This window comes from Vombatus ursinus, unplaced genomic scaffold, assembly GCF_900497805.2.
Source record: "Vombatus ursinus unplaced genomic scaffold, bare-nosed wombat genome assembly UNPS02014818.1, whole genome shotgun sequence".
Classification (NCBI taxonomy): domain Eukaryota; kingdom Metazoa; phylum Chordata; class Mammalia; order Diprotodontia; family Vombatidae; genus Vombatus; species Vombatus ursinus.
The window spans coordinates 26367419-26381959 of NW_020954596.1; the positions used below are offsets into that span (position 1 = coordinate 26367419).

At 42.5% G+C, this 14541-nt stretch overlaps 1 protein-coding gene and 1 long non-coding RNA gene across 2 annotated transcripts in view; one reads left to right on the forward strand and one right to left on the reverse strand.

The window, feature by feature from the left end:
* Positions 1-2267, reverse strand: part of QDPR (quinoid dihydropteridine reductase) — a 35718-nt gene extending 33451 nt beyond the window's left edge. The window contains exon 1 of the mRNA XM_027835973.1: positions 2159-2267. Within this exon, the coding sequence (XP_027691774.1) occupies positions 2159-2260 (102 nt within the window). The 5' untranslated portion in view covers positions 2261-2267. The remainder of the gene's footprint in view (positions 1-2158) is intronic.
* A 167-nt stretch (positions 2268-2434) lies between these two features.
* Positions 2435-10511, forward strand: LOC114023365. The gene is made up of 3 exons (XR_003566778.1): positions 2435-2516; positions 7527-7749; positions 10423-10511. It is a non-coding gene; the product is annotated as an uncharacterized LOC114023365 (long non-coding RNA).
* Positions 10512-14541: the final 4030 nt, after the last annotated feature.

The window sequence follows — 14541 nt, forward strand, 5'->3', positions numbered from 1 at the left end:
GGGAAAAATAATACTTGCACTTCCCACCTCATAGGGGTGTTCTGTGGAAATGCTTGACCGATCTTAAAGCTCTATAAAAACATGTGGTTAGCATTATTGTTCTCCAGACACTGCCCAGCCCTGGAATCAAGACAGTTTACCCTTGTAACCCCAGAGCTACCTGAAAGTTCCTTGCTGATGCTCCTTTACCTTTTCCCCTCCTGACAGGTCAACAGACACCTCTCCCCTTCACCTGCACCCGTCCTACAGGGTACTCAAAATCCCTGTTCTGCTCTGACTCTTAGGCCTACTCTTCTTCGGGACCCCTGTCTTGCCTTTACATTCAAGGCCTTTATATACACCCAGCATTACTTCCCCCAATTAGAGTGTGAGTTTCTTTTTCTACTAGTATCCTCAAGCCCTTAGCACAGTGCTTGGCACATATAGTAAATGCCTAGTGATTCTCCTCCCATTCCTTTTTTATCTATCCCACATTCATTGATCCCTCGTTGTCCAAGCTAAGTTTCCTTTAATCATGCCTGAGATGCTCAGTTCTTAAAGGGATCTTGGAGCTCACTCAAGTGGGAATTCCCTCACAGTCCTGACCATCCCTGTTTGACCCTATAGATGAAAAATAAATTTTACTGGTCAAACAAGCTATGAATGTTCTCAATGGGGACAGATTCCTCTTTCAACATGTAAGCACTGGTTCTTTTGGCAAATCTTCCTTAATGTGTTCACTTGCTGTCAAAATCCCCCCCCCCAAAAAAATCTTGTATCCAGCGCAGGTGTGGGCCCAGCGTCTATTAGGCCTGCCGGAGGCCCCACATGGACAAGTACAGTCAGTCATACAAGGACCTTGACCCCAGCCTGCCAGATCTATTTTCTCCCTTCCCTCCCAGGAAGTTAACACTGTCATTGCCAGTCCCTCACTGCCAGGAGAAGGAAAGGAAAGAGGAAAAAAGGAAGGAAGGAAAGGAAGGAGGGAAGGAGGGAGGAAGAAAGGAGTCAGTCAGATTTGGACATTTAATTTGTAAACACAGTAATAACAACAAAAGGAACCTAATGCAAGTCTGTGTCCCAGGACTGCGGGTGCTAAAGGGGAATGTCATTAGCTTAAAAGAGCGAAAATAAAGAAGCGGGGAGCCCTAGTCCTCTTAAAATCCGGATCCAGAGGGGATATTAGGGATCATGCAGACTCCCTTATTTGACACAAGAAGAAACTGAGACCCAGAGCAGTTTAATGCCTTGCCCAAGGTTTCAAGAGCCCATAAGTAGCAAAGCCCAAGTAGAAACCTGGACACCCCAAATTCACCCAGTCTTCCACCCCACCCTTAATCTACAAACCCTGTGAACTACAACCTCCTGGGGGGGCTGCACCCCAGCTTCCCCACCCTCCCCTCCTTTCCCGGTGAAGTCGGTGGATGACAGATGCGTAACCCAGTCTCCCCAGTGCCCTTTCTCGGTGGCCCAGCTTCCCCTCCCTCCCTCCAACCCGGGAGACCCTGCCCCAGCCAGCCAATATGAGGACCCTGCTGAGGGGTGCACGGGTGGGTGCGCCCGAGAGGTGCACTTTTAACACCCTGTTACAAGAATTTGGTCTCTTTAAGCCTCGGAGGTAAAATAGTGGCCCCTGAGGTCCGTGTTTCAGCCGCACCCTCACAAAAGCAAGAAGGTAGCAGAGAGGGGAGGGCGTGTGCACAGGGGAGGGGATGCATGGGCGTATCCGAGCATGCGCCGGAGAGGAGGGGGTCCATACATGTGTTTCGGGGTATCCTAGAAGCAGAGGCATGCACACTGGGTAGGGCTCCATGTGTTTTGGGGGTATCCCAAATGCGGGAGCGTACATACGAGAACAGGGGAAGGGGTAATGTATTTTGGCGTATCCCAGAAGCGGAGGCATGCACGCGAGCAGAGGGGAGGAGAACTATGTGTATTTCGGGGTACCCTAGAAGCGGGAGCATGCGCACGAACACAGCCGTCTACGCATGCATAGGCGTGCCTATGTGCACGGAAGTACACGAGAAGTGAGGCCGGGCCCACAGGCAAGGACCCCCACCCCCCCGGCTCGGTGTTCAGGGGAGCCCAACCCCCCCACACACACAAATGCCACTTTTCCCTGCCAAGTCCCACGCGCAAAGAAACCCGGCGCGGCGCAGCGCGGCGGCGGTCCGCTTACCCAGTCTTTGGCCCGGAAAGCGTGCACGCATTTGGTGCCCAGCGCGCCCCTGCCCCCGTACACCAGCACCCTGCGCGCGTCCCCTGCCACGGCTGCCATCATCCCCGTCCTCCCGCGCCGCTGCTCCGGCCCCGGCCCCGCCTCCACCCCGCACGACACGTGCTAAGCGGCGAGAGAGACTGGAGGTGCGCTCGGCCCCGCTCTGCGCGCTGGGGAGCGCTGCTGCCGCCTAGGCTGGCTGACCGTGGGGCCTCCGAGAAGGAAGGCGTCTGCACTGTGCCCTCCTGTGCGAGCTTGGAGCCCGAGGGGTTGGGGGGAGACGCCGTGCAAACAACTAGGCGCAAGCGGTATGCACAAGGTACAGCGGAGAGGCTCCCCGGGGGACGGGGGGGGGGGGCCGCTACAATTAAGGAAGAAGGCCAGCGGCTGCGGCTGGGGGCTAGGAGCCAAGGTCGGAGGTGAGGAAGGGGAGAATTACGGGTCGGAGGGACAGCCAATGAAAACGCAGAGTCCGGAGCTGGCGCGGCCAGTGTGAGGGAGGAGCCCAATGTCATTGGACCAAAGCGGGAGCGAGGAAAGTGGAAGGAGGTGGGGAACCCCTCCGCCCGTGAACACTAAGATTTTGCTTGGTATTGTTGTCACCAGGGCTAGACACTGTTCTCCTGAGGTTTTTCTTTCATATTTAGCAGCCGAGAGAGCTGTGTACCGAGCTCAGGTCTACAAATGCAGGTGCATGAATGCAGGCTCTGAGGAAGCTACAAAGTTTCACCAGAACACAGTAGGTCTCCCTCTCAACTTACAGTCCAACGGGAGGGAAGAAAACGTGTCTACAAATTAGTTATGATACAACAGAGAATGTGATAAGGGAAATGGAGACGTCCCAGCAAGAGAAATTTGAGGAAGGAGAGATTCATTTCACCTGGGGTTGGGGGAGGCAAGGACGTGGAGGCCTAATGGAAGAAGATGTGGAACCAGACATAACACTAATCATCATAAAATTAAGCACCAGCTTAATTACAGAGCACCGAGTGAGGTGTTGGGGGAGATAGAAAATTTGGATAAGCCGCAGTCTCTAGCCTCATGAAGCTTTGCTGTCTAGTAGGATCTAGGAGGAGAACAGGACACTAACACATGTAGCTATAAAATACAACATTACATCATAAGCTCATCAGAATTACAAAACAAAGTGTTGTGTGTGGTGTGAGGGGAGAGGTCATTACTAGCAGGTTGTTGTTTGCTGTTGTTTGCTTCATTCACGTGGCATCAGTAAGGTGATGCCATAATTACAGGTGAATTGGATTTAAGTGAGGGAAGGCTGTGCAAAGACGCTAGCCTCACTTTTTCCTCAGGAGCCCATTACTAGCTGGAAAGGTTTAGTGGAGAAAGTAGCATTTGAGTTGGGCTGTAAAGGATGAGTAGGAAATCAACAGGGAAGAGTTCAATGTCAGGATTTCTACTGGGCAGAAGATGATGTCAGTTGGAGAATCAGAAGAAAGTGCCAGGCATCATCGACTGGGATTCGGAGGAGGGGAGACTAAAGGCAGAGTAGTACCAAGAATGTGACATGTAGAGGAAGCAGGGGGTCAGTCAGAAGCAACTACATCAGAGACATACAGGAGAGCTCCACTGGGCTGCGTAAACATACACGGAAAGTGACTGAAGTTGGGCCCTGAGCAAAGGGCTTCTTCCCTAGCAGTCACTGTTAGCTCTCTGGGTTCTGATCTATAAATGAACTTGTTCATTTCATCTTCAGCTTCTTCACCTTCACCTCCCACTATATCCAATCAGTTGCCAAATCTTGTTGGTTAAACCTTGACAACATCTCCTATAGGGATAGCTCTCTGAACTGGATGCGAGGGGAGTTGGTGACAGCAGACTGGGTGTTATCAAACAGGAAGTTCCCTGATTATCTAAGTGAGTACAGTGAACTAGAGAAGCAAGAAGTCAACCGGAAGTATACATAAGTCCGTCTTCTAGTGTATTGTGTTCAGTTAATGGGTGCCATGTTTTAGGAAGGGCATGGATAAACTGGAGAGCATCCACAGGTGAACAAGATAGTGAAGGACTCTGAGATCAAGCTATATGAGGACTGGTGGAAGGAATGGAGATAGTTAGCCTGGAGAGAGGGGAAGTTAGCTGTCTTTAAATATTTGAATGGTTGTCATGTGGGGAAAGGATGGGACTTGTTCTTCAGAACCCCAGAAAACCAACTAAACCAGTCTAGGCCAACCCATCAAACATTAAGTGCCTTCTGTGTGCCAGGCACTGGGACAAAATGAAAATGACATTTCTTGTCTTCAAGGACAGGAGGGGAAAATAAAACACATAAATATAGAACTATGTATTTGATTGGTTGAGGAGAAAGCATTAATATCTAATGGAATTGGGAAAGGCTTCCTATAGGAAGCATATGAGTTGAACCTTGACAAATATCAGGAATTCCGAGAGGTAGAAGTTGTGATGGAGTGTAACCTAGGCATAAAGAATAGCCTATGCAAAGTCACGGAGGTAGGAAATGGAATTCTGAGTTCAGAGGACAACAAGTAGGCTTTGGCTAGAATATAGAGGGAATGAAGACTAGTTCTAACTAAGCTTGGAAAGGTAGTCTGGAGACAGATTGTGAAGGGTCTTCAGTGCCCCACTAAGGAGTTTGTATTTTAACCTAGAGCTAATAGGGTGACCTGAAGCTTCTTAATAAAGAGAATGATGTGATCAGACCTGTGATTTAGTGAGATTAATTTGGCCCATGTGTAGAGCATGGATTAGAGCTAAGAGACACTGAAAAGAGGGAAAGTAGTTGGGAAGAAATTATTTTGATCCAAATAAGAGGTCACAAGGGCCTGAAGTAGCATGGTAGCAATTTGAATGGAGATAGATATAACAGATGTTGTTGTGGTTCAGTTGTTTCTGACTCTTCGTGACCCCATTTGGGTTTTCATGGCAAAGATACAGGAGTGGTTTGCCATTCACTTCTCCAACTCATTTTACAGATGGGGAAACTGAGACAAACAGGGTTAAGTGACTTGCCCAGGGTCACATAGCTAGTAAGTGTCCGAGGCAGGATTTCATTTCAGGTCCTCCTGACTTGAGGGCCAGCACTCTATCCACTGTGTCACATAGCTATCCATATAGGAGATGTTGTCAAGGTATAATCATCAAGATTTGGTAACTGATTGGATATGGTGGGAGGTGGAGGTGAATGAATTGAAGATGTCTCTAAGGTTGGAAACCTGGGTTTATTAGGGGAAAATAATGAATTCTGTTTTAGATCTGTTGGGTGTGATATATCTGTACAGGTATCTTAACAGATATTTACTAGTGTAGGACTAGAGCTCTTGAGAAGTATTGGAGGTGGATACATATATCTAGGAGTTATCTGCAGAGAGAGTTAACCCCGTGACACCTGATGATATCAACAAGAAAGCAGGTATATAGAGAAAAAAGAAGACCCAGGATAAATCCTTGGGGGATATCCACTGTTAGGACCTGAATGATAATCTTGCACAGAGCCTGAGAAGAAATAATCAGACAGGTAGAAGGAGAACCAAGATAAACCAATGCCACAAAAACCCAGAGAAGTTTCTCTAAAGAGAATATTTGGGAGAAGGGGTTGGTTGTCAGTGTCAAAGGCTGCCAAGAGGTCAAGAGGAGTGAGGACTGAGAAGAAGTCATGAGATTTAGTCATTATGACATCCAATGGAAACCAGCCTTAGAAAGAGCAGTTTTGGTTGAGTGGTGAGGTCCAAAGCCAGAACTGTTACAAGCACATAGTCATGTGCTTTTATCTTTGTTTTAAGAGTCTCATGAACTTGAATCTTTCAGCTTTAGAAATACTGTGACTTGGCAGATTGTGCCCACCAACACTCTCATAAATCTTTGAAAACAATAATACTCTGTATTCATCTAGCAAACAGAAGGAAAATACACATGGATCATATTATGGAATTTTTTATTTAAATCCAAGTATACAGGTCATTACTCAGCAGAATGGAAATTAATTCAATCAGAGCTTTGACAGATCCTAACTATAACTTACATACATACCAGTAAGGCAGAAAAAAAAAATATATATATATATATATATAAAGAAGGGAAGTGGCTAGTGTAAGGTTCATGAACAAAAGAAGACATCCATATATGTGGATGTCTGTGGACAAAAGTCGAAGCTGGAGTTTGCAGAGTAAAGTACTTTGGGAAAGATAAGACACAACAGTAAACCCTTTCCTAGGGTCCTGTTAGACCATCTTTACTAGATTGCAGTGAAGCATATGGTTAGGTAGAAATAAAATAAGAAAGCCTCTGAGCCTCAGGGCCTTAAGAAGGAGAGAAAAAGAGAAATTCCTCCAATATAAACTCAGAGAATGTGAGCCCCTCTGAATTCACCTGCAAGAGAGTATGTTCTAGTACCCTTTTAACTACTCTCCAGGTCATACAAAAACATCCCAAAATTCCCCTTCCCAAAACAAGAAGGAGCAAAGAGAAAAAGAGCCCAAGAGAGAAACCTGCCTGGAAAATAAGTACATAAGAAGAGAAATCATTGCTTTGAGATCAGATGATGGAGGGATCACTTGGAGCTAGAGTTATCAGAAATGCCACTTATCAGGTCAGCTAGGTGGTGCAGTGGGTAGAGCACCGGCTCTGGATTCAGGAGGACCTGAGTTCAAATGCGGCCTCAGACACATAACACTTGCTAGCTGTGTGACCCTGGGCAAGTCACTTAACCCCATTGCCTAGCCAAAAAAAAAAAAATGCCACTTATCTAATATTAGGAGTAAACAACATATCGGAACATCGAAACATAAGTAACATAACATATTCACATATTATATTACATAATATTACCATATTATAAGCTGTCAGTACTGGAGTGACTCTCTAAGACCACAAGTTATGGAACAACCTCTGATCCACATTGACAGAGGGAATTCCCTCACTGGGAGTTGCCTATCCTAAGGAAATCACAGATTCAGAATCAAAAAATATGGCTACCTAATAAAGTTCCCAATGGATAACCCTGAGTCTACACTGTTTCTTCACCACCCAAAAACTCAGCCCTTTCAAATCTGGCTTCCCTTCCACAGCTCTACTGAAATTAGTAAGAGGGGTCACTGCTGACTTCCTAATCACACCACCTATCCAATAATTATCACCTATTCTCATTCCAAGATTGATCCATCCTTTTTTTTCTAGTCATGCATCTTTCTGTTGACCTGCTTTATACCACTTGTCCTGCCTAAGTCTTCTTCCATAGGGTGTTGACAACCTGCATTATTGTAGAGTATTTGCAAAATACTGCAAGACAGAATATTTATAAACACAAAACAAATAACCAAAACCTATTCCTGCCTTTCTTACCCTTTTATCACAGATAGAAGAGTTGATGTGTCTGTTTGAGCCCCATATAATGATTGCTCACACAATAAAACTGAATTGACAAGGAGAGCTGAGGAGAGAGAGAGAGGGCTACGTGACACAATTCTCAACCAGGCAGTAGTGAATGGGAACTCTGTTTTTCTCACAGCTCCTGGGTTTGGAGTGTGTCTGTAATTTGGTTAAAGATTTCCTAAGTCTGAAAAAAGCTGCAAGCTTTGGTAGGTATTCTGTTATGTGTTATTTTATTCCTTTTATTGATTCTGTACCTAAATGTAAAAATATGTACTTATGTGTAAAATATAGGGATTATATTTAAGCATGTCTGTTTATTCCAGCAGAATATGGCCACAAAGGGCTCTGCAAATTATAGTTGATTCAGGGAAGAGGTAGGGGTTTGCTAATGGGATAGGGACTCATGGCTATTTTGTTTGGGTAAAGCCACACTAACTACACCCTGGAAAATAACATGACCACTGGGGCCACTCAGAGAGAAAGAAAGAAAGGGACAGAGGGACAGAGACAGATTAGTGATAGAAGATGTCTCGCTATCTAAGAAACATGAATAGACTGGAATTTGTTCCTTCCCCAGGTTGGAGGGGCACATAGTCCAAGAAAGTGGCATCCCCCATCCTGCTTCTTTTAGTGAACAAGATCAAATTAGTTATTACTAGTGCCACCTAGTGGCTACATTTTTCTAGCCCTTCATTGCTTATGAAGAACTTTAAATACATTATCTCATTTCGATCTTCCAACAACACTATGAAATAGATGGCTATAACCCTTGCTATCTCCACCCTTGTGATACGGTGGAAGGAACAATAGCTTTGAAGTTAAAAGACTTGAATTAAAAATTACACTTCTAAAATTTCCCGTATATGACAAATCACTTAGCTTCCCTAAGTTTCAGTTTCCTCTTCTGTAAAGTGAAAAGGTTGGTCTAGATCAGAAATTCTTTTTTTTTTTTTAAAGGCAATTGGAGTTAAGTGACTTGCCCAAGGTCACACAGCTAGTAAGTGTCAAGTGTTTGGTCTGAGGCTAGATTTGAACTCAGGTCTTCCCGACTTAAGGGCTGGTTCTTTGTCCACTGTGCCACCTAGCTGCCTCCTTAGAGCAGAAATTCTTAATGGTTTTTTGTGTCATATCGGTGTGATGGGAGCCTTTAGAACTTCTTCTTAGAATAATATTTTTAAATATATAAAGTAAAATACATAGGATTACAAAGGAAGCTATATTGAAATACTATTTTTAAAAATACTTTGTTTTAAAAAGAGTAGTTCATCGGTCTCAAATTAAGAACGTCTGCTCTAACTGGACCCTAAGGTCCCTTCCCAGTTTTAGATCTATGAGCTTTAAGTGAGGTGGGAAAAGTAAATAAAAATAATGCAGGTAGGATAAGCCCCAAAAATAAGTGTTTGATAGCTTCCAGCCGTAGACACATAAAGATTTTATCCAAGCAGATAGAAATTTAAGTAGGTATTACTGTTATTCAGTCATTTTCTGGTCATGTCTGACTCTTCATGACCCCATTTGGGATTTTCTTGGCAGAGATACTAGAATGGTTTGCCATTTCCTTCTCCAGATCATTTTTCAGATGAGGAAACTGAGGCAAACAAGATTAAGCCTGAGATCACACAGCTAGTAAGTGTCGGAAGCCATATTTGAACTCAGAGGAGTCTTTCTGACTCCAGGCCCAACACTCTATCCACTGTGCCACTTAGCCATCACTTAAGTAGGTATATAATAAATAAAAAAATAGACATAATATTTAAAGGGCTATTGTCTATCTTATCTGAAAGAAAAAGGAATAGCCCATAGACCTCTCCTTTGTCCAGAGAAGTCAATTTAATCTGGGTTCCCTATAGCTAGAATGTTCTGCTCCTCCGCCTTCACCTGTTAACATCCAAGTTAAATGTCACCTCCTCCCTAAAGCCTTCCTGGATTCCCCCCAGTCCAGAGCTGTGTAATCTTTTTTTGTGTCATAGAACAGTTTGGCATTCTGATGAAGCCTGTGGACCCCTTCTCAGCATAATGTTTTTAAAAGCATAAAATAAAAATACAAAGGATTACAAAGGAAACCAGTTATATTGAAAAAGTTATCAAAAAATGTTTAAAACCAGTTCGTGGCCCCCAGGTTAAGAACCCCCTCCTCCAATAAGAAGTATTTCCTCTCTTACTAATTATATGAATTAAACATTATATGCATATAATCATAATAACATATTTCATTTACATGTCTTTCATAAAAGACTCTCAAAACATACCATAATTTCAGAATGTCCCTGGTTTTATGTGTTTTGCTTCTCCTAATATCAGCCACAGCCAAGGTGTACCTTTGCCAGGTGTGCTCCTGGCATGTAGTAGAATAAGATCTTTATGTGGAATTAAAAGACATAAGCCATATTCAAGCCCAAGATCCTCACTATGTTGCTTTGTACAAGTAACTTAACCACTCTGAGCTTCAGTTATCCCATCTGAAAAACAGGAAAAATGACACCAAAATTATTCAAGGTTTTGTAAACATCACATGAGATCATATATGGAAGGTATGGTGTAGGCATAAATTGCTATATAAATTTGTCATTATTATGCCTTATGAGTACTATGTAGAATGATAAAGCAATGGACTTGGAGGTTAAAACACATAACCCAGCATAACCTGTGTGCGTGCCATGCTTTCTTATCTCTATCAAATTGCTTGCTTCCGGGTTCAGGGTGGAGAAAGAAAGCCTGGAGATCACATCATATGCCCTCACTGGGAAACCAGGGGAATGACGCTTGAAAAGAGCAAAAAGCCATGGGAAAAGGAAGAGGTGTGGACACTGGGTTCCAAATTTGACTGCCCCTATTTCCTTCTGTTGTCCTTAAAATTTTGCTTTCCTGTTTGCTAATAGGGCATGGGGAACTAGCAGCTGGTGTGGTCAGACCGACTGGAGGACTGAGACTGTCACACCATGGTGGCTACAAGATGCCAGGGCCCAAGAGCCTATCTCCGGTGATTCAAAGCAGAGGATGAAAGAAGCAGGACTGTGACCCCAAAGCAGAATGGAGATCAGCTCCACTGATTGTCAGGGGAGGACTCAGTAGCCTGTTTCTTTTCTCTTGCTCATCACCCTTCACATACAGTCTAGTCAGTTTAGACTTCTCATAGTTCCTTTGCTTACACTGGGAAACCCAGAATGATCAAGCATCTCCTCTTCCTCACCCTGTCCCTTTTGTCAGTATCTATCCTACTGTGTGGCACCTGCTCCACCACTCCAGCCAAAGTAGCTATTTGGTCTTAAAGGTAAACTCAGTTTCATTCTATGTGATCAGTTCTTGCCCATGGTAGAACTTAGGTATGTAAGTACACATGTGTATATACATGTATATATCTATGTATACATATATACATACAAAGAGAGAGGAGAGAGAGAGTCTCTATTGTCCACTGGAGTAGAGACTGGCAAATACTGAAAAAAATCCCATTAACCAGTGAGCTGGAGAAGAAGAAAAATGTCTCTGACCATGCTTCCCTTTCTTTCTCTTGGTATAGTCTCTAATCCAGAGTACAAAGAATGAAACAATCCCTACCCTCAACGAGCCTACATTCCGCACAAGTTACTTAACTCCTGAACCTCAGTTTCCTCATTTATAAAATATTTGCACAAGATGTACTCACTGGTCCCTTCTGGCTCTAAATCTATGAGCCAATGATTTTTGTTATATTTAATAAACTTTGTGGCCACAGTATGCTGCATATTTATGTCCTATGGATATGGGGGATAACTGACTAAGAGAGATTACAGATACGAGTGGTGACTTGAGTTGTAAATTTTATATTTTTTATATTTTGAGCAATATTCCAAATCATCCAAGATTGCAAACCTTGCCCACAAGGATTTAAATGCTCAGTGCTGCCACTAGAAGCCTAATGCAGCAGGAAGTAAACAGTCTGGACATTTCTGGCTGACCACCCATTCATTTCTGGAGGAGAGATTTCAGCCTTTGGGGAGGCTGTACCACATATATACCAGAGAGGAACTGAGGGGTCTGGGGCATGGGGGCTCAAAGAGAGGACCATCTTGTGAACATCCCAGATATTACCTTCTTTCACTGGATAACTGATACAGTAACTCTGTCTTCTACAGGCTTAAGAAAGGCTTCTCATGAGGCATTGTGGCGTTCTGTGACTACTACGTAGGACTCCAAGGGTCATGAGGTGTGTGTGTATACATACACATATATATACAACATGTAATATCAATTTGGCTACTCCATGTTACGCAACTTGTAAGAAAGATTTTAGGGAGTTAGGCTTCCACAGCAGGATAAGAAATTCCAAGATCTTGTGGATAATGCCTCAACCAATCAGAAAGTACTCCAAAAACAACTAGTTTTTAAGAAAGAGCCCTAGCGGCTAAACGGGTTGCAACTAGCCAGGATCAAGGATGGGGCATCGACCTGGCAAAGGCTTTTCTCCATTGTGCTTGCTTAATAGGCTAATTGAATATGAACTGACACACCCCACGGGTGGAGACAGCCGCCATTTTCGAACAAGGGACCTACGAAGTGGGCGGAGTTAATAGAACATGGACGAACATGCAATGGGCTGTTCAGGAAGGGTGTAACTTAGATGAACTAGACCAATAGGAGCCCTGACAGGTGGAGTATGGATCTTACTAACGGTTTAAAAGTTGATTCTACCACTGAACCAGTGCCCACGTGCTATTAAAGTGTGTTGTGCCCTTCTTTCTTGAGAAGTGTAATAAATGATTCTTCACTCACTCCAAGCTTAGTTTCATTTTTAACTAGAAGGCTTTATTTCTCTAAGATCTTATTTCTAACAAACTCTTCCTCCATGCCTGGAATGCACTCCCTCCTTATTTCTTCATCATAAAGCCCCTGTTTTCTACGATGACACCATTTCTGATTCCTCCACCTGCTAGTGCCTTCCTTTCCCAACTACCTTGTCTTTAACTGCTTTGTATTGATTCGCTTTAAGTTTATATACTATATATTACATTAAAATATAATATATTGTATAAAACATATTGTAAATATCAAATATAAACATTTTATATAAATATAAAATCTATTATACATTACCATAATATATGTAAGTGAATTAATACAAAGTACTTAAATGTATGTATATGCATGTATGTATATACGTATACAAACACACACACACACTTGTTTCTGTCACTGGAATGTAAACTCCTTGCTAGTAGAGATTGTTTCACTCTTTGTACTTGTATCTCCAGGGCCTAGTGCTGGGAACATAGTAGGCATTTAATAAATATTTGATTGATTAATAACTTTAGACAAGTCACTTTACTTTTAAGGTCCCAAGTTTACTCTTATAAAATGATACAGTTGTATTAGATCAGTGGTTCTCAAAGCATTGTCCTTGAACCCAAGACCCTTTCAGGGGATCTGTAAGGCAAAATTCTTTTTGTACTAATACTAAAGCATTATTTGTGTATTCAAATACTCCTTCATTTTTCAACTACATATTTGTATGAGGCTCAATTTTTTATAGACTTCAACCAAAACAATATATCACAACAGATTGAATGAAGAAGCAAATATGAGAGAATCTGTCAAATATTAAGCCAGAAATTTAAGAGATTTGAAAAATATATATGTAAAACAATGTCACTCCTCTCACCATTTTATTTGTTTAGGAAAATATTGTTTTTCATAAAAATATGTTAATATGTACTTTTTATTTTTATATTGTTTTATATTGTTATTTTGGTTATTTTTATATTGGTTTTATATGATTATTTCTTAATGAATGAATACATATTTTAACATTTTGTTAGTTTCCATTTCTAATGTGAGAACTGTCAATAGATATAAACCACATAAACAAACTCTCTTTGGAGTCTTCAATATTTTTTAAGAGAATAAAGAGGCGCTCAGACCAAAAAGTTTGAGACAGACCCACTGTGTTGGATGTTTGGTAAAGTCTCATTCAGCTCTAAATCCTATGATCTCAAATATATTTATCATGTGTTGCATGTTACTACAGTTATTTGTCTATTTGTCTTATCTTTGCTAGTAGATTATAAGCCCCACGAGGGCAAGAATGTAGTCTGTTTATCTTCTTACATCTTTATTGACTACTGTAGTTATTGCCTTGCAACCACAACAACAACAACAACAATAATAATAATAGCACCCATGTATATCTTGCTTTACAAGTCACTGGCCTCATGACAACCTGTGACGCAGATAGTGTAGGTATCATCAGCCCCCATTTACAGATGAGGAAACTGATGGTCAGAGAGGTTAAATGACAAGTCATTTAACCTCACTAGTTAGTGCCAAAGCCAGAACTGTTTTTCCTCCAAGGCTGGTGCTCTTTCCAGTACACATTACTCAGTTTGTTAAGTATCATGAATCCACAAACTGATTTATGTTGCAGTTTTACACTCAGAAGATTCACCCAGTGACAAATCCAGGTGTTATAAAGCACTGTTTATATACTTCAGTTAAATGTCTTGGAGAAAGGAAGGTCATTTCCTCCTGATTATTAGTTGTCCCAAGAGATCTGACAGCAGTGACATTTAGAGAAAGAGAAAGGTCTTGTCAGTGATAAAAGAGATGACATTTGATGCAGTCTCACTGTCAGCAAAATTCTTGTGCCCAATCACTAGATTTTCCTCCTCAGCTTCTTTTCACACCTCTTTGACACTTCTTAACAATCTCATCTTAGTTTTGCCCCATTGCGTCTTTCAAGCACTTTTGATAAGCACCCCAGTGTCATTTGAATATTTAAAATAGGGGACAATTAAACCATCAGCTGAAACACTAGTCGGAGGCTGATATAGGGTTACTTTCTTCTGGGAACAAACACCACCCTCTGTGCAAACTTGAGTCTAATGAAGGCTGTCGGTGCAACCATTTCAGGATGCTGTCGTAGTAAACATGTGCTTGGGCAGCAAAGGAAAAGGAGGGTTCTGGGGGAAATGCACTTTAAAATGGCCTGTATTGAAAAGCTGACATTGGCCCCGAGGATTTCT